Genomic DNA, 19,579 nt, shown 5'->3' on the forward strand with positions numbered 1-19,579 from the left:
TGTGCATTCAAATTGCCATCGGCTTTTGGTAGAGAAATTAACATTAAATTCTCTGGCCACAGCTCTGGTGGACATTCCTGCAATCGGCATGCCAATTGCACGCTCCCTCAACTTGAGACATATGTGGCATTGTATGACAAAACTGCAGATTTTAGAGTGGCTTTTTTGTTGTCCCCAACACAAGGTGCACCTGTGTAATGATCATGCTGTTTAATCAGCTTCTTGGATGTATTATCTTGGCAAAGGAGAAATGCTCACGAACAGGAGGGATGTAAACAAATTTGGCACAAAATTAGATTAATAAGCTTTTTGTGAGTATTGGAACATTTCTGGCTAATTTTCTTTCAGCTCATGAAACATGGGACCAACACTTTACATGTTGCGTTTATATTTTTGTTCATTGTATTTTTTCACACAGGGGCATTTGGTGTTCCTTAACTTTGTTTATTAAATACATTGAAAAAAGTATGAATATGTTGTGTTACTTGTTCACTCTGGTTCCCTTTATCTAATACTAGGTTTTGGTTGAAGAGCTGATAACATTCAGTGTCTAAAATATACAAAAATAGAGAAAATCAGAAAAGTGGCAAATACTTCACAGCACTGTCTGGCAAATCTGACTCCTGATTAAAAGCAAAAATACTAACAAAGTAGTGTTCAATACAGAAGTGGTCCAATGAATTCTAAACTACAGGACTGATCCACTAGCACAGACTGGAATATGTTCCTGGATTCATCCGATGGCATTGAGGAGTTTACCACATCAGTCACTGGCTTCATTAATAAGAGCATCGATGACGTCATCCCCACAGTGACCGTACGTAGATATCCCAACCCAAATACATGGATTACAGGCAACATCCTCACTGAGCTAAAGGCCTGCGCTGCCACTTTCAAGGAGCGGGACACTAATCCAGACGCTTATAAAATATCCCCCTATGCCCTCCGACGGACCATCCAGCAGGCAAAGCGTCAATTCAGGACAAAGATTGAATCCTACTACACCGGCTGACTGTCGTCGGATGTGGCAGGGCTTGTAAACCCAGCCGTGAGCTGCCCAGTGACACAAGCCTACCAGACGAGCTAAATGCCTTCCATACTCGCTTTGAAGCTAGCAACACTGAACCATGCATGAGAGAGCCAACTGTTCTGGACGACTGCTCTTCTTAGCCGATGTGAGTCAGACCTTTAAAACAGGCTGCAGGGCCAGGCGTATTACCAGGTTGCGTACTCAAAGCATGACCAGCTGGCAAGTGTCTTCACAGACATTTTCAACCTCCCTGACCCAGTCTGTAATATCTACATAGCAGATCATCATAGTCCTGGTGCCCAAGAATGCCAACGTAACCTGTCTAAATGACTATTGCCTTGTAGCACTCACATCTGTAGCCATGAAATACTTTGAAAAGCTGGTCATAGCTCACATCAACACCATCATCCCAGACACCCTGGAGCCACTCCAATTTGCATACCACCCCAACAGATCCACAGATGACGCAATCTCTATTACACTCCTCACTGCCTTTTCCATGTATAAATTTTATATTCTTTAAGAATCAATGGATTTATAATCCAAAAATGGATGTAGCAACTACAGATAGACTTAAAGGAGCAATCAAAAGTGTGTGAGTTTGAGCATGTGTCCATTAGGGGTGGCAGGTAGCCTAGTGGTTAGAGCATTGGGCCAGTAACCGCTGACAAGGTAAAAATCTGCCGTTCTGCTCCTGAACAAGGAAGTTAACCCACTGTTCCTAGGCCGTCATTGTAAATAAGAATTTGTTCTTAACTGACTTGCCTTGGCTGTCCACTGGTTTCAAAAACAATGATCGATAGGCAGCTTAAGGCTTCCTGAGCAGACACTCTTTCACAATCTTCACATACGCTGCTACTACTCTGTGTATTATCTATCCTGATTCCCTAGTCACTTTTACCTCTACCTACATGTACATATTAACTCAAATACCTCTACCTCATACCCTTACACATTGACTCGGTACCGGTACTCCTTGGCTCATAACCAAGATGGCGTAGCAGTGAAGATGTTTTTTGTAATTTTTGTATATATATTTAAATTTATTTTCAATCTCTTCTCGATTTTTGATTCGATTATACCTTCCGGTAACCTGCCTCACCCAATGTGATACGGAATCGCTATTATTTTCAATTTTAGAACACATTCAAGAACCTCCAGAAGCTAACCAGCTAATTATTTAGTCATTGTTAGCCACTGCTAGCGGCTTTTACCTTCTGCACAGATACCAGCCCTGTTTTTAGCCTGGATAATACTCGCTAGTCTACCAGTATCGGACTGTCTCTCCACAACAACGCCGGATTTCTGCCGTAATCCCTGGACCACTACTTCTGATCTTCACAGCTAGCTCGCAGCTAGCTAGCTAGCTAGCTCACAGCTATCTTGCACTCACCGTGGCACCCAGTAACGAAGCTATCCCTGAGGCCCACCTCCTGGCCTACTCAGCTGTTCACCCGAACCCCACTCATACACGGCTAGAGCCCAATACTCCACCGGATCCTTGCTGTAAACTCTGGACCTTGGCACCGGATCACCGCTGCTACCGATTGTCTATAGTGGCTAACGCCACTGCCACGAAGCTAGCACCAGTTAGCCGTGAGCCAGGCACATCTCCCGGCTAGCAAACTAAATTCTACAATACCTCTTTCGCCATCTGGCTTGGATTCTCTGTCGACACGGCACCCCGCCACACCACCACCGACGAATACTCCATCCGCTGTGCCTTCAACCGGCCTCCGTCGGAGCAGACGCTCCTACTAGCCCCGGGCTACTAACTTTAAACACCGTATCGCCCGCGTGCTAGCGTAGTGGCGGCTTCCCTGTTCCATCAACTGCTGCCCCCTGGACACTATGATCACTTGGCTACATAGCTGATGCCTGCTGGAATGTCCATGAATCATGGTACTCCATTCTGTTGATTTATTTTTTATCTGTCGGCGAACTCAGGCTCTGTGTGTAGTTAATCCGACCCTCTCTGCCTAGTCATCGCCATTTTACCTGCTGTTGTTGTGTTAGATGATTAGCTGTTGTTGTCTCACCTGTTGTTTTAGCTAGCTCTCCCAATCAACACCTGCGATTACTTTATGCCTCGCTGTATGTCTCTCTCAAATGTCAATATGCCTTGTACACTGTTGTTCAGGTTAGTTACCATTGTTTTAGTTTACAATGGAGCCCCTAGTTCCACTCTTCATACCTCTGATACCTCCTTTGTCCCACCTCCCACACATGCGGTGACCTCACCCATTACAACCAGCATGTCCAGAGATACAATCTCTCTTATCATCACCCAGTGCCTGGGCTTACCTCCGCTGTACCCACATCCCAACATACCCGTCTGTGCATTATGCCCTGAATATATTCTACCACGCCCAGAAATCTGCTCCTTTTATTCTTTGTCCCCAATGCTCTAGGCGACCAGTTTTGATAGCCTTTAGCCGCACCCTCATCCTACTCCTCCTCTGTTCCGCGGGTGATATGGAGATAAACCCAGGCCTTGCATGTCCCCAGGCACCCTCATTTGTTGACTTCTGTGATTGAAAAAGCCTTGGTTTCATGCATGTCAACATCAGATGCCTCCTCCCTAAATGTGTTTTACTCACTGCTTTAGCACACTCTGCCAACCCTGATGTCCTTGCCGTGTCTGAATCCTGGATTAGGAAGGCCACCAAATATTCAGAGATTTCCATCCCCAACTATAACATTTTCCATCAAGATAGAACTGCCAAAGGGGGAGGAGTTGCAGTCTACTGCAGAGATAGCCTGCAAAGTAATGTCATACTTTCCAGGTCCATACCCAAACAGTTCGAACTACTAATAAAAAAAATTAATCTCTCCATAAATAAGTCTCTCACTGTTGCCGCCTGCTACCGACCCCCCTCAGTTCCCAGCTGTGCCCTGGACACCATTTGTGAATTGATCGCCCCCCATCTAGCTTCAGAGTTTGTTCTGTTAGGTGACCTAAACTGGGATATGCTTAACACCCCGGCAGTCCTACAATCTAAGCTAGATGCCCTCAATCTCACACAAATCATCAAGGATCCCACCAGGTACAACCCTAAATCTGTAAACAAGGGCACCCTCAGACATTATCCTGACCAACTGCCCTCCAAATACACCTCCGCTGTCTTCAATCAGGATCTCAGCGATCACTGCCTCATTGCCTGTATCCGCTACGGGTCTGCGGTCAAACGACCACGCCTCATCTCTGTCAAATGCTCCTTAAAACACTTATGCGAGCAGGCCTTACTAATCGACCTGGCCCAGGCATCCTGGAAGGATATTGACCTCATCCCGTCAGTTGAGGATGCCTGGTCATTCTTTAAAAGTAACTTCCTCACCATCTTCGATAAGCATGCTCCGTTCAAAAAATGCAGAACTAAGAACAGATATAGCCCTTGGTTCACTCCAGAACTGACTGCCCTCGATCAGCACAAAAACATCCTGTGGCGGACTGCAATAGCATCGAATAGTCCCCGCGATATGCAACTGTTCAGGGAAGTCAGGAACCAATACACGCAGTCAGTCAGGAAAGCAAAGGCCAGCTTTTTCAAGCAGAAATTTGCATCCTGTAGCTCTAACTCCAAAAAGTTATGGGACACTGTAAAGTCCATGGAGAACAAGAGCACCTCCTCCCAACTGCCCACTGCACTGAGGCTAGGTAACACAGTCACCACAGATAAAACCATGATAATCGAAAACTTCAACAAGCATTTTTCAATGGCTGGCCATGCCTTTCTCCTGGCTACTCCAACCTCGTCCAACAGCTCCAATCTAAAATCAAATCTAGAATCGTCTTTCTATTTCGCAACAAAGCCTCCTTCACTCACGCCGCCAAACTTACCCTAGTAAAACTGACTATCCTACCGATCCTAGACTTTGGCGATGTCATCTACAAAATAGCTTCCAATACTCTACTCAGAAAACTGGATGCAGTTTGTCACAGTGCCATCTGTTTTGTTACAAAGCACCTTATACCACCCACCACTGTGACCTGTATGCTCTAGTCGGCTGGCCCTCGCTACATATTCGTCGCCAGACCCACTGGCTCCAGGTCATCTACAAGTCTATGCTAGGTAAAGCTCCGCCTTATCTCAGTTCACTGTTCACGATGGCAACAACCTCCCGTAGCACGCGCTCCAGCAGGTGTATCTCACTGATCATCCCTAAAGCCAACACCTCATTTGGCCGCCTTTCCTTCCAGTTCTCTGCTGCCTGTGACTGGAACGAATTGCAAAAATGGCTGAAGTGAGACTTTTATCTCCTTCACCAACTTTAAACATCTGCTATCTGAGCAGCTAACCGATCGCTGCAGCTGTACATAGTCCATCGGTAAATAGCCCACCCAATTTACCTACCTCATCCCCATACTGTTTTTATTTATTTAATTTTCTGCTCTTTTGCACACCAGTATCTCTACCTGCACATTACCATCTGATCATTTATCACTCCAGTGTTAATCTGCTAAATTGTAATTATTTGCCTACCTCCTCATGCCTTTTGCACACAATGTATATATACTTTTTTTCTACTGTGTTATTGACTTGTTTATTGTTTACTCCATGTGTAACTCTGTGTTGTTGTCTGTTCACACTGCTATGCTTTATCTTGGTCAGGTCTGTCACGTGGAGATAAGGAGTAACAAAATATATATTTATTAAATAAAGCAACTAAGGAAAATATACTATGGTGTGTGTGTAATCAGTAGTGTAAGTGAGTGTTTTGCATGCATGAATGTGATAATGCAGGGTGTTGAAAGGTGCTAGAAACACAACAAAAACTATCAAAGTATCTGCATGGAGAGAGTCTCTTCCATGAATGGGGAAGTGGTGTATTTATCCTGGGAGACACCGGGCCCAGGTGTTTCCCATGTAGCTGACGACCCTCCCAACTCCGCCCACCAGCATCCTTATAAGGAAACAAGAACAAAGAGAGAATACGGCAGACAGAGTGGGAGGGTCGTCACAGGTCGCAGTTGTAAATGAGATCTTGTTCTCAACTGGCCTACCTGGTTAAATAAAGTTGAAATAAAAATAAAATTGAGTCTTTATTTTGTTACTATTTACTTTTTTTAGCAGATTTTTCTTACGTTTTTAACTCTGCATTGTTGGGAAAGGGCTCGTAACTAAGCATCCCAAGGTAAAGTCTACACCTATTGTAGTCGGCGCATGTGACAAATACAATTTTATTAGATATTTTTAGTATGCTACGCTGTCTCCACTTGGAACCTACATTCAAGACCTTGTTCGCTTGCCTCGATCACTGCGACTCCGCTTAGGCTAGCTGGCCCAATGGTGGAGTACCCAAAGTCCTTTAGGGGCTCTGCTTGTTTTCTGTTTGGAAGGAAGTCTGTGTAGACGCATGGCAATGGGATCACCACCTCTTGTTCAAGCTGCTCCTAGAGATGACACACATACGCAAGAATGCACTGAGCTAAGGCATTTTAACAATGGTCCACACTGCTTAATTGAGTGACCAAGTAATAACCCTTTGTTAATGTTATTGTATTTTTTTTACCTCTTCATCTCCAATCTCATCATACACATGATTTTCGGACACAGGGGTGTCTCTCCTTCCTAAAAACAATTTATCGGTTTTAATCTAACATTAGGCCCTTAATTAATTCTGCATTTTTTATTTTGCCATTATTACAATAGTAGTATAATATAGTGATGATATTTGATCATTCCTAAAACAGATGCTTTCTTTAAGTTATGCTGTTTGTACCTCTCCTGTTTCTGACAGGATGCTGCTCCTTGTTGCAAAGTCCTGTCCAAATACAATATGACAGGAAAATTAAATAACAGAATGGATGGTCTTTTATCCATAGATGTGTGTATAGAAGTATAAAAACAATGGATAACACTTTTCAGGTATAATACATTGTACAATACATTGTCATAAAATGCATGACCCTGATTAATAAACAGCCATTTGAGATAGATACATAGACATCACATTATAAGCCTATTTGTATGACATTATAATGGCTCATATTACATATTATAAAAGGATTATATGTGCAGGCTTAATAAAGTGTTACCAAACGATCTTGAGAAAGGGGCTAAAACCATACCTGCCAGATGCTTCCGTATTTCTACCTTGCCAAAAAACAGAAATATTGTTTTTAATTTCATGAAACCACCATAACAGCCATTACTAAACAGACTTATAATTACTGCGGTAAATGACACTATTTACCCTGGTGATATCTCCTGATGCAGGCAATGATGATGAGCAGGCCGAATATGCAGATGCCCAATATTACCATGATTAGAACTTCTCTCTGGCCTATTGGCAGTGTGGCTCGGACAATTCCATCCTTACACACAAAGGATTGGTTATCTGCCCACAAATAGAACAGATAATTTAGAACAAACTGCCATTTGGATACTGATCATCCACAATTAGTAATGACAATATGAATTATTATTATGTGTAATTTTGTTCCTTTGCTGGACAGAGGTTTGGTTTCAGTTTAGGGTTATGTTTAGGTTATGTTCCAGACCGACTATATTGCAGTTGGGTTGCACGTATCAACCAATGGCTGCGTGCACCACCATCGACTTCGCAGTCAGGCATCAGATTGCTATATCATACAAAGTGGTTGGCTGACATGTGTAACACCTATCTAGGCATTGTAAGATCTGGCAGGCGACTGCAACGTGGTCAGCTTGGAACACTGCCAGTATGTTCCTATGATGGACATAGGCAAAGGTTAAGTTTAGGGGATATTTTTATGTTGTTCTCACCTGTGAGTTGGAAGTGGCCCTGTGACAGGCCTGCCTTGTTGGCCACCAAGCAGGTGTATTTCCCACAGTCAGCCTTGGTTAGGTTGTTCACCTGTAAGGTTTGGTTTCTCTCACCCAATAACAATCTGGAATCCGTGAGGAAGGGCTGGTCATCCTTCAGCCACCAATAGGAGAGGTTTGACCCCTTGACCTCACAGGTCATTGTTAGCAGCGCGTGGGATAAGTTTACGCTGATGTGCAGGGTGGAGGGAGGAGCTAAAGAGACCAAAACATTCATCAGTTGTGAATCTGAATTTGAATCCAATAGGTAATGTGTCTGACTTTTTTTACTCTGGCAAACTTTTATGACTTCCATTATATGGACATGTGCTCCCCATGAATACAATCTTGGATTTATCTATTAGTGATTTCCATATATCTATGTATGGATTTCCACTGAATCTGAAGCACAGTTGGCATTACTGTGTAGAAAGACAGACAGATACAAATGGGTTAGGGTAATATGCTGTACTTACAAATGATTGACAGTGATATATTTAATGAGACCATAGTGTTATTCTTATAAATCACTCTTTCTTCATAGACACCTTCATCCTCTGCCCTCACTGAGTATAGAACAAAGGTTTTATTGTGGGAAAGGAAGTGTGCAGTGCCATTGCATGCAGGGAATATGTTGGTGATGTTCCCATCCATTTTATGGAGAAGACAGAATGTCTGGGAGTTTCCACTTTTGTGACGCCATTCCACTGTTTTGATTAGTTTCAAAGGTATACTGGATCCAGAAAACTGTATGGGTTTGTTTAATATAGCCCATATACCTTCTCCTGGGACTTCAGGACTGCCTGTAAGAGAGGAAGAGTGAGAGACTTACATCATGGCCATGTTAGCACAGCCTAGCTATAGAGCAATACAAAATCTACTTTACATATTTCTGAGCACCTCCAAGAAGTATGATACCTACTAATGGTCTAGTTACTTGAGACAGAAACAACCTTGGGGAGGTTTGTCGGGAAGGATGGGAGTACGTAATCCGCTATAGTCTAGCAATCCAAAATGTGCATGTTCTGGTCATGTCGGGGACAACTGTAGCATTTTTGCAAACTCTAACCTCTAACCTTGTTCTAAACTTAACTCAATTCACCTAACCTTTGTCTTTAAAAAAAAAAAGTTTTTTAGGGGTGGATCAGCTTTAATATTGTGGAAAGATTGTTGCTTCCATCAATGTAATTGTCTGCATCATTTCCAATCCCCCACATATTTTGGGGGTAAATATACAGTATATCACAAAAGTGAGTACACCCCTCACATTTTTGTAAATATTTGAGTATATATTTTCATGTAACAATACTGAAGAAATGACACTTTGCTACAATGTAAAATAGTGAGTGTACAGCTTGTATAACAGTGTAAATTTGCTGTCCCCTCAAAAATAACTCAACACACAGCCATTAATGTCTAAACCACTGGCCACAAAAGTGAGTACACCCCTAAGTGAAAATGTACAAATTGGGCCCAATTAGCCATTTTCCCTCCCCGGTGTCATGTGACTCGTTAGTGTTAAGGTCTCAGGTGTGAATGGGAAGCAGGTGTGTTAAATTAATTTACAAAATGTTCCTTTTTTATAATGTTATCCAAAAAAAAAAGTTTTTTAAATTAATTAGTATATTTGAGTTTAACCACAATATTTGTTGTATTATTTGTTCTGTCTCTTCAGGTGGATTAAACTGAAATTGCAACCAACTTTCTAAAGCTTGTTTAAAAAATAAAGATATTTTGGAGATTATTTTGTTTTCAAACAACCGAAAGTGAGCAGTTGTAATCTGAATAAAGGGAAAAGGGCCATTCTTGAATCAAATTTATCAACCCATGGAGGTCTGGATTTGGAGTCACACTCAAAATTAATGTGGAAAACCACACTACAGGCTGATCCAACTTTGATGTAATGTCCTTAAAACAAGTCAAAATGAGGCTCAGTAGTGTGTGTGGCCTCCACGTGCCTGTATGACCTCCCTACAACGCCTGGGCATGCTCCTGATGACGTGGCGGATGGTCTCCTGAGGGATCTCCTCCCAGACCTGGACTAAAGCATCCGCCAACTCGTGGACAGTCTGTGGTTTAACGTGGCGTTGGTGGATGGAGCGAGACATGATGTCCCAGATGTGCTCAATTGGATTCAGGTCTGGGGAACGGACGGGCCAGTCCATAGTATCAATGCCTTCCTCTTGCAGGAACTGCTGACACACTCCAGCCACATGAGGTCTAGCATTGTCTTGCATTAGGAGGAACCCAGGGCCAACCGCACCAGAATATGGTCTCACAAGGGGTCTGAGGATCTCATCTCGGTACCTAAAGGCAGTCAGGCTACCTCTGGCAAGCACATGGAGGGCTGTACGGCCTCCCCAAAGAAATGCCACCCCACACCATGACTGACACACCGCCAAACCGGTCATGCTGGAGGATGTTGCAGGCAGCAGAACGTTCTCCACGGCGTCTCCAGACTCTGTCACGTCTGTCACATGTGCTCAGTGTGAACCTGCTTTCATCTGTGAAGAGCACAGGGCACCAGTGGCGAATTTGCCAATCTTGGTGTTCTCTGGCAAATGCCAAACATCCTGCACGGTGTTGGGCTGTAAGCACAATCCCCACCTGTGGACGTCAGGCCCTCATACCACCCTCATGGAGTCTGTTTCTGACCGTTTGAGCAGACACATGCACATTTGTGGCCTGCTGGAGGTCATTTTGCAGGGATCTGGCAGTGCTCCTCCTGCTCCTCCTTGCACAAAGGTGGAGGTAGCGGTCCTGCTGCTGTGTTGTTGCCCTCCTACGGCCTCCTCCACGTCTCCTGATGCACTGGCCTGTCTCCTGGTAGCGCCTCCATGCTCTGGACACTACGCTGACAGACACAGCAAACCTTCTTGCCACAGCTCGCATTGATGTGCCATCCTGGATGAGCTGCACTACCTGAGCCACCTGTGTGGGTTGTAGACTCTGTCTCATGCTACCACTAGAGTGAAAGCACCACCAGCATTCAAAAGTGACCAAAACATCAGCCAGGAAGCATAGGAACTGAGAAGTGGTCTGTGGTCACCACCTGCAGAACCACTCCTTTATTGGGGATGTCTTGCTAATTGCCTATAATTTCCACCTGTTGTCTATTCCATTTGCACAACAGCATGTGACATTTATTGTCAATCAGTGTTGCTTCCTAAGTGGACAGTTTGATTTCACAGAAGTGTGATTGACTTGGAGTTACATTGTGTTGTTTAAGTGTTCCCTTTATTTTTTTGAGCAGTGTATAATTAGGCCCTTTTAATTTTGTCTGGCTTGCCATTCCAAATAAAATTTGAATATTTTTTGTTCATATAGTTTAAAAAGCAGGTCACTAGGTTTAAGCAAAACCATAAGCAAATAGGTCAACTGTGATATGACTAAAGATCAGGGTGATTTTTCCACAAATAGACAGGTATTTTCCTTTTCATGGTAGCAAGATCTATGTTTGCTAACTTTTTCTAAAAATATATTGGAGTAAGATCATTTCTTTCTTTCGGGATTTGTATACAGAGTATGTCCACATCCCCGTCAGAACATTTAATTGGCAAACGACACGGTAATGTAAAAGTGGCATTTTTTGTGATCCAATACATAATATACTACACTTATCATAATTTGGTTTTAATCCAGAGAGGTTAGCAAAAGTATATAGATCCACTATGAGGCTGTGGAGGGATTCTAATTGTGGTTTAAAAAGAAAACATGAATCAGTGTAAACAGCATTGTTTTTAAGCCACGGATTTCTAATCCCTTAATATTATTGTTGGATCTAATTTTAACAGCTAACATTTCGATGGCAATAATAAATAGATATGCCAATAGTGGACAACCTTGTTTTACTCCTCTTGACAGTTTAAAACTTTCTGAGATGTAGCCATTACTTACTATTTTACACCTAGGGTGACCTATGCATAACTTGAACCCATTGTATAAGAGATTCTCCAAAATTGAAATATTCTAGGCATTTATAAATAAACTCCAGTCGTACTTTATCAAAAGCCTTTTCAAAATCAGCTATGAAAACATGGCCTGGTGTCCCTGATATTTCATAGTATTCTATTGTTTCCAGTACTTGTCTTATATTATCTCCAATGTATCGTCCGTGTAAAAAGCCTGAATAATACAGTGCCTTGCGAAAGTATTCGCCCCCCTTGAACTTTGCAACCTTTGGCACATTTCAGGCTTCAAACATAAAGATATAAAACTGTATTTTTTTGTGAAGAATCAACAACAAGTGGGACACAATCATGAAGTGGAACGACATTTATTGGATATTTCAAACTTTTTTAACAAATCAAAAACTGAAAAATTGGGCGTGCAAAATTATTCAGCCCCCTTAAGTTAATACTTTGTAGCGCCACCTTTTGCTGCGATTACAGCTGTAAGTCGCTTGGGGTATGTCTCTATCAGTTTTGCACATCGAGAGACTGACATTTTTTCCCATTCCTCCTTGCAAAACAGCTCGAGCTCAGTGAGGTTGGATGGAGAGCATTTGTGAACAGCAGTTTTCAGTGCTTTCCACAGATTCTCGATTGGATTCAGGTCTGGACTTTGACTTGGCCATTCTAACGCCTGGATATGTTTATTTTTGAACCATTCCATTGTAGATTTTGCTTTATGTTTTGGATCATTGTCTTGTTGGAAGACAAATCTCCGTCCCAGTCTCAGGTCTTTTGCAGACTCCATCAGGTTTTCTTCCAGAATGGTCCTGTATTTGGCTCCATCCATCTTCCCATCAATTTTAACCATCCTCCCTGTCCCTGCTGAAGAAAAGCAGGCCCAAACCATGATGCCACCATGTTTGACAGTGGGGATGGTGTGTTCAGTGTGATGAGCTGTGTTGCTTTTACGCCAAACATAACGTTTTGCATTGTTGCCAAAAAGTTCAATTTTGGTTTCATCTGACCAGAGCACCTTCTTCCACATGTTTGGTGTGTCTCCCAGGTAGCTTGTGGCAAACTTTAAACAACACCTTTTATGGATATCTTTAAGAAATGGCTTTCTTCTTGCCACTCTTCCATAAAGGCCAGATTTGTGCAATATACGACTGATTGTTGTCCTATGGACAGAGTCTCCCACCTCAGCTGTAGATCTCTGCAGTTCATCCAGAGTGATCATGGGCCTCTTGGCTGCATCTCTGATCAGTCTTCTCCTTGTATGAGCTGAAAGTTTAGAGGGACGGCCAGGTCTTGGTAGATTTGCAGTGGTCTGATACTCCTTCCATTTCAATATTATCGCTTGCACAGTGCTCCTTGGGATGTTTAAAGCTTGGGAAATCTTTTTGTATCCAAATCCGGCTTTAAACTTCTTCACAACAGTATCTCGGACCTGCCTGGTGTGCTCCTTGTTCTTCATGATGCTCTCTGCGCTTTTAACGGACCTCTGAGACTATCACAGTGCAGGTGCATTTATACGGAGACTTGATTACACACAGGTGGATTGTATTTATCATCATTAGTCATTTAGGTCAACATTGGATCATTCAGAGATCCTCACTGAACTTCTGGAGAGAGTTTGCTGCACTGAAAGTAAAGGGGCTGAATAATTTTGCACACCCAATTTTTCAGTTTTTGATTTGTTAAAAAAGTTTGAAATATCCAATAAATGTCGTTCCACTTCATCATTGTGTCCCACTTGTTGTTGATTCTTCACAAAAAAAATACAGTTTTATATCTTTATGTTTGAGGCCTGAAATGTGGCAAAAGGTCGCAAAGTTCAAGGGGGCCGAATACTTTCGCAAGGCACTGTATCTAACAACACCTTTTTAATCATATGCTCCTGCCAAGATGTTGTAACATGGCCGAATGTTCCTGGACGCACTCCTCGACTCCTCTAACCGGGTACCTGCTCCTGCTGACTCCATTGAAGGTGTGTAATTCTGTCAGGATGGTGTATTGTAGACGAAGTCAAGTGCAGGAGAGCAGATTAAAATGAACAGGCACACTTTTATAATAGTTCCAAGAAACGAGAGCACTACATGAAACAAACGCGCTCAAAAAACGGAACATAAAAGTAGAGCGCGTAAACTAACACCACCTAACATGAAAACAATTACACACAAAACATGATGGGAAACAGAGGGTTAAATACAATTGGGGAAATGAAAACCAGGTGTGTATGGAAACAAGACAAATGTATATACGAAAAATGGAGCGGCGATGGCTAGAAAGCCGGTGACGTCGATCGCCGAACGCCGCCGGAACAAGGAGAGGGGCTGATTTCGGCAGAAGTCGTGACAGATCCAAGCATTTAGCTAGAATTTTTGCATCACAACACTGAAGTGTAAGAGGCCTCCAATTTTTTTAAATGGACTTGATCTTTATATGTACCACTTGGATCCGGTTTCAGTAATACTGAAATCAGACCTTCTTGTTGCGTGTCCAATAATCTACCATTTATATAGGAGTGGCTAAAACATGATAATAATGGTCCTCTGAGTACATCAAAAGTTTGGTATACTTCCACTGCTATGCCATCAAGCCCTGGAGTTTTCCCAGCCTTTAAGGCTTTAATTGCATTTGGGAGAATGTCAAAATATAACTTTTTGGTAAAAACTCAACTCGTTGTGTTTGGAGGACAAAGAATGCTGAGTTGCATCCAAAGAACACCATACCTACTGTGAAGCATGAGGGTGGAAACATCATGATTTGGGGCTGTTTTTCTGCAAAGGGACCAGGACGACTGATCCGTGTAAAGGAAATAATTAATGGGGCCATGTATCGTGAGATTTTGAGTGAAAACCTCCTTCCATCAGCAAGGGCAATGAAGATTAAACGTGGCTGGGTCTTTCAGCATGACCATGATCCCAAACACACCACCCGGGCAATGAAGGAGTGGCTTCATAAGAAGCATTTCAAGGTCCTGGAGTGGCCTAGCCGGTCTCCAAATCTCAACCCCATAGAAAATCTTTGGAGGGAGTTGAAAGTCCTTGTGAAGACTTACAGAAAACTTTGACCTCTGTCATTGCCAACAATGGGTATATAACAAAGTATTGAGATAAACTTTTGTTATTGACCAAATACTTATTTTCCACCATAATTTGCAAATAAATGCATAAAAAATCCTACAATGTGATTTTCTGGATTTTTTTTTCTCATTTTGTCTGTCATAGTTGAAGTGTACCTATGAAGAAAATTACAGGCCTCTCTCATCTTTTTAAGTGGGAGAACTTGCACAATTGGTGGCTGACTAAATACTTTTTTGCCCCACTGTATATCCTCAGTAAAATGAGTCCTATATCGACATAACCTGAAAGGCCGCTCAGCAAGGAAGAAGCCACTGCTCCAAAACCGCCATCAAAAAGCCAGACTACGGTTTGCAACTGTACATGGGGACAAAGATCGTACTTTTTGGAGAAATGTCCTCTGGTCTGATGAAACAAAAATAGAACTGTTTGGCCATAATGACTATTGTTATGTTTAGAGAAAAAAAGAGGGAGGCTTGCAAGTTGAAGAACACCATCCCAACCGTGAGGCACGGGGGTGGCAGTATCAGGTTGTGGGGGTGCTTTGCTGCAGGAGGGACTGGTGCACTTCACAAAATAGATGGCATCATGAGGTAGGAAAATTATGTGGATATATTGAAGCAACATCTAGACATCACTCAGGAAGTTAAAGCTTGGTCGCAAATGGGTCGCCAAATGGACAATTACCCCAAGCATACTTCCAAAGTTGTGGCAAAATGGCTGAAGGATAACAAAGTCAAGGTATTGGAGTGGCCATCACAAAGCCCTGACCTCAATCCTATAGAAAATGTGTGGGCAGAACTGAAAAAGCGTGTGGGAGCTTGGAGGCCTACAAACCTGACTCCGTTACACCAGCTCTGTCAGGAAGAATGGGACAAAATTCACCCAACTTATTGTGGGAAGCTTGTGGAAGGCTACCCAAAATGTTTGACCCAAGTTCAACAATTTAAAGGCAATGCTACCAAATACAAATTAGTGTATGTAAACTTCTGACCCACTGGGAATGTGATGAAAAAAATAAAAGCTTAAATAAATCACACTCCTATTATTCTGACATTTCACATTCTTAAAATAAAGTGGTGATCCTAACAGACCTAAGACAGGGAATTTTTACTAGGGTTAAATGTCTGGAATTGTGAAAAACTGAATTTAAATGTATTTGGCTAAGGTGTATGTAAACTTCCGACTTCAACTGTATATATATATTTTTAAATCCTGTTTCTTATTTTCCAAAATTAGCTATTGATATTTGTAGTAATGTTGGCAATTTATGCTAAGGATTTTTACCTCTGACCAGTCTCGCCATTACCAAAATTACATTATGGCAAGCAATTATTATATTAGCAAACAATTATTTTGAATCATCCTATATTGTCCCTAACATCTTTTACTCCCTCGCAACAGTTGTGGGATACACACACACACCCACACACACTCAACCCCTTTCCCACACAACAACCATAGACTCAGATTCTCAACATTTGCACCATCCCAGAGCCCAACTCAAGAAAGGTCTTGATTTACGAACGCATATACAGTTGCAGCTGTATGAGAAGGCCTGTAAAACTGTGCAAAAAAAAAATGGGCATTTGATTTACCATTGTCATGTCCCAGATGATGGAGATCAGATATACCCCCTTCACATGAAACACCCACAACATGGTCCCCCGTAGTGACCATATTCCCAAGCATCTCCGTGCAGTCAGACCTTTGATTTTGTGCCACCAGGGCTACAATAATATTCCCCCTCTCTGAATGTCCGAGTGTGACCCCCTCCCCATGGGTTACTGCAGCTAGTGTTGCCAGCACTGCCACTGCCTGGGTGCGGGCAGCCCACCGGGATCCCCATGATAGGACAATAAATAAATATGATGTATAATTCATTATAAAATGTATGTCCCTCATCTGAACAACATTGAAAGCTCCCTCACAACCCCTGCTCACAGCAATACATTGGTTCTGGGATATGCAACCATTTCCTTTCTCACTCAACGCCACACTTTCCCAAACACCAAAAAACACACACCACACCATCCATACATACTGTGCCTTCTGTTTACTGAGTTTTTATCTCCACCATGTTGAATTAGTGCTTTAGTGTTCCAATTAGTTATATTTGAAGATAGATAGAAAAGCTATATTTTTTGTTGTATTATTACAATCCATAACCGGGCTAGAATTGTGTGTTTCCTTATTTGCCTCCTTTATGAGAACTTTGTAATTTTGAAAATAGCCATGGAGTAGTCTTTGTGTCTCTGAACAACTGGTTATCAATATACAGTTTATCCGTGACGAGAGTTACGCATTTCCCTTGAATCTATTTTCCTTGACAGTTGGAAACAAAATTTACGCCGTTCTGGAATTTCCTTCGGGAACTGGTCATGCGTGCCTATTTTCGTGCAAGCAAGTCTTTCACCCAGGCTTTTAACCATTATTTTATCTTAAGGAAAGCACATTTTGCAACGATTGGGTGTTCATACCTCTGCCCTCTCTGTATGAAGGAGTGTACATGTTCGAGTTGGATTTTGTCGATAGCTTTGGTTGGAATCTGAAGCGCTGAATGGAGGAACTCTCTAACTACAGAGTCAGGAACCTCTCCTTCTTTCTCTTGGATACCTGTAAGTACCAGATTCTCTCTATACCAGGCGGTGTCAGAGGAAGGCCCTAAAAATGGTCAAAGAGTCCAGCCACTCTAGTCATAGACTGTTCTCTCTTTTACCGCATGGCAAGCGGTACCGGAGTGCCAAGTCTAGGTCCAAGAGGCTTCCAAACAGCTTCTTCCCCCAAGCCATAATACTCTTTATCTCTTATTCTTATCTGTATTTTTTTTAACTGCATTGTTGGTTAGAGGCTTGTAAGTAAGCATTTCACTGTAAGGTCTACACCTGTTGTATTCGGCGCATGTAACTGATAAAATTAGATTTTTTTGTGTCTTTTACAGTAAAAACTCAGTGTCCTACAATTAATGAATGTAATGGGGTGTTATTTGTTAGACAGAAAATATGGTAGTAGCTACACCATCCTTAGAAAGCCAGTATGAGGGTTTGCGCTCAGGCTAGAATGAAATGGACTGGTGCGTAGAAAAGAAAATATCTGTAGAGTTCAAAAGGTACTCACACTCAAAACCATAGAAAATAAATAACCCAAGGAGGGCAAGATGCAAAAATAATATCATTAATTGAATCCATGTACTTTGCACTTTCACTTGTTCTATTATTTCGAGCATGGATTAAATGAATTATTTTTGCATCTCGGCCTCCTTGGGTTATTTATTTTTCATGGCTTGGAGTATGAGTACCTTTTGAACTCTACAGTACACAACCCTTGAAATATATGAAAAAAATTGCCAATATACTTTGCCATGCTGTATGAAGCGATGCAGTGCCATTTAGTTTAAATCTCAACTCATATCCTAGACCTAGTGAATCAGAGTTTATATGCAGAACCTCTAAAAGTCTAAGCCGTTGAGGGGTGGGGCAAGTTCTATGAAGCTAATATATGGAATTGTTTTAAGATGATCATACCATTTAGCAATTTGATGTATTGATTTATACATTTTTGAACCCCTTTAGGTTTAAAAAAAATATTTCAAATGATTTGATAAAATATTTAATTTGGCCTTTACTACTATAGAAATGTATTTAATAACACATAAATGGCAAAGGAGACAGTCAAACAATGAATCATGAAGAATAAGGTTCTGAAGTGTCTGTCCTATATCTAGGAGATATAAGAAAGCTCAGGAAATATGTGTGTTTTTTTTGGACACATTGTTAACCCCGATTACTTCGTAGGCCAAACCATTTGGATGCCATAGACGTTTTCGTGAGAAGACTGATTTTCGAAATTTCTCATGGTCTGACAAACACTGCTGTAGCTCGGTCACCTTCCACCTTCCTCTACTTTAAACTCTTGGATTTTGATGCAGATTTTTAATTTTATGTTACTTATATCGTCAATACTCTTAAGGATTACAGAAAATCAAATACAATGTAATGAATTACATGTTCACCAATACCCAATAAACGGACAGACTGATAGGATGAGTTGCAGACAGAAAAAGGGGACCAAATGCTGATGATTGAGATTTACCCATTATAATAATCTACATAAAACAATTTGATCAACAAAAATCACTGCCTTCTGTATTTTTCAAATTAGACGCAGCCCAATTTTTTGGTAAGTAACTTACCTGAATGTGTTGTGGTGCTCAAGGTCAATAGGAGAATAACCAGTTGGAGGGGACATCTTGAGAATAACAGTTTTTCTGTGGAATTTCTCTTAAAAATCAGCCAGTTTACCATCATGCCATAGCTTGCCAGACCGATCAAAAGTTAAACTGTCATACACATGAGAGCTAGCTCAAAAAAGATGCATGATGTGCTTCTTCCACCCACAAACCACAGAGAGATTGGAGTTGGCTTCTGAGTACAGCAAGACGCATCACACTTTTTAAAGCAGCGATACAGTGTGTACAGAATGTATTCACACCCCTCAACTTTTTCCACATTTTCTTGTTCAAGTGTGATTAAAATGGATTTAATTGTCATTTTTGGTCAACAATCTAGACAAAATACTATAATTTCAAAGTGGAAGCAACAACAAAACAACAAATTATTGAAAAATAAAACAAACATATTTTAGCGGGGACAGCCTACTAGAGGATCTGGAGGTGTGGCTTGTTGCAGGCGTGGCCTTGGGTTAGCTCTGCTTGGTTGTCATACTCTGTTAAAACTGTAATATGTAATTTTTTGGGGAGACCTGACCAAATTAAAATAGAAATGG

The 19,579-nt window shown here is 41.7% G+C and overlaps 1 protein-coding gene across 3 annotated transcripts; it reads right to left on the bottom strand.

Moving 5' to 3' along the window:
* Positions 1-5,853: 5,853 nt before the first annotated feature.
* Positions 5,854-19,262, bottom strand: LOC139419466 (cell adhesion molecule CEACAM7). 3 transcript variants are annotated; one of them, XM_071169414.1, is made up of 9 exons: positions 18,987-19,262; positions 8,295-8,621; positions 7,780-8,034; positions 7,229-7,372; positions 7,104-7,124; positions 6,755-6,796; positions 6,545-6,603; positions 6,260-6,425; positions 5,854-5,935 (listed from the first exon to the last, which is right to left on the bottom strand). In XM_071169414.1, coding segments are annotated over exons 1-9 (1,131 nt in total). In that variant the 5' UTR covers positions 19,102-19,262; the 3' UTR covers positions 5,854-5,933. The 3 variants fall into 3 exon arrangements, with proteins under 3 accessions (XP_071025515.1, XP_071025514.1, XP_071025516.1); XM_071169413.1 differs by having other exon boundaries at positions 5,857-6,425; XM_071169415.1 differs by lacking the exon at positions 5,854-5,935 and having other exon boundaries at positions 6,305-6,796; positions 7,104-7,128.
* Positions 19,263-19,579: the final 317 nt, after the last annotated feature.

This window comes from Oncorhynchus clarkii, chromosome 10, assembly GCF_045791955.1.
Source record: "Oncorhynchus clarkii lewisi isolate Uvic-CL-2024 chromosome 10, UVic_Ocla_1.0, whole genome shotgun sequence".
Taxonomy (NCBI): domain Eukaryota; kingdom Metazoa; phylum Chordata; class Actinopteri; order Salmoniformes; family Salmonidae; genus Oncorhynchus; species Oncorhynchus clarkii.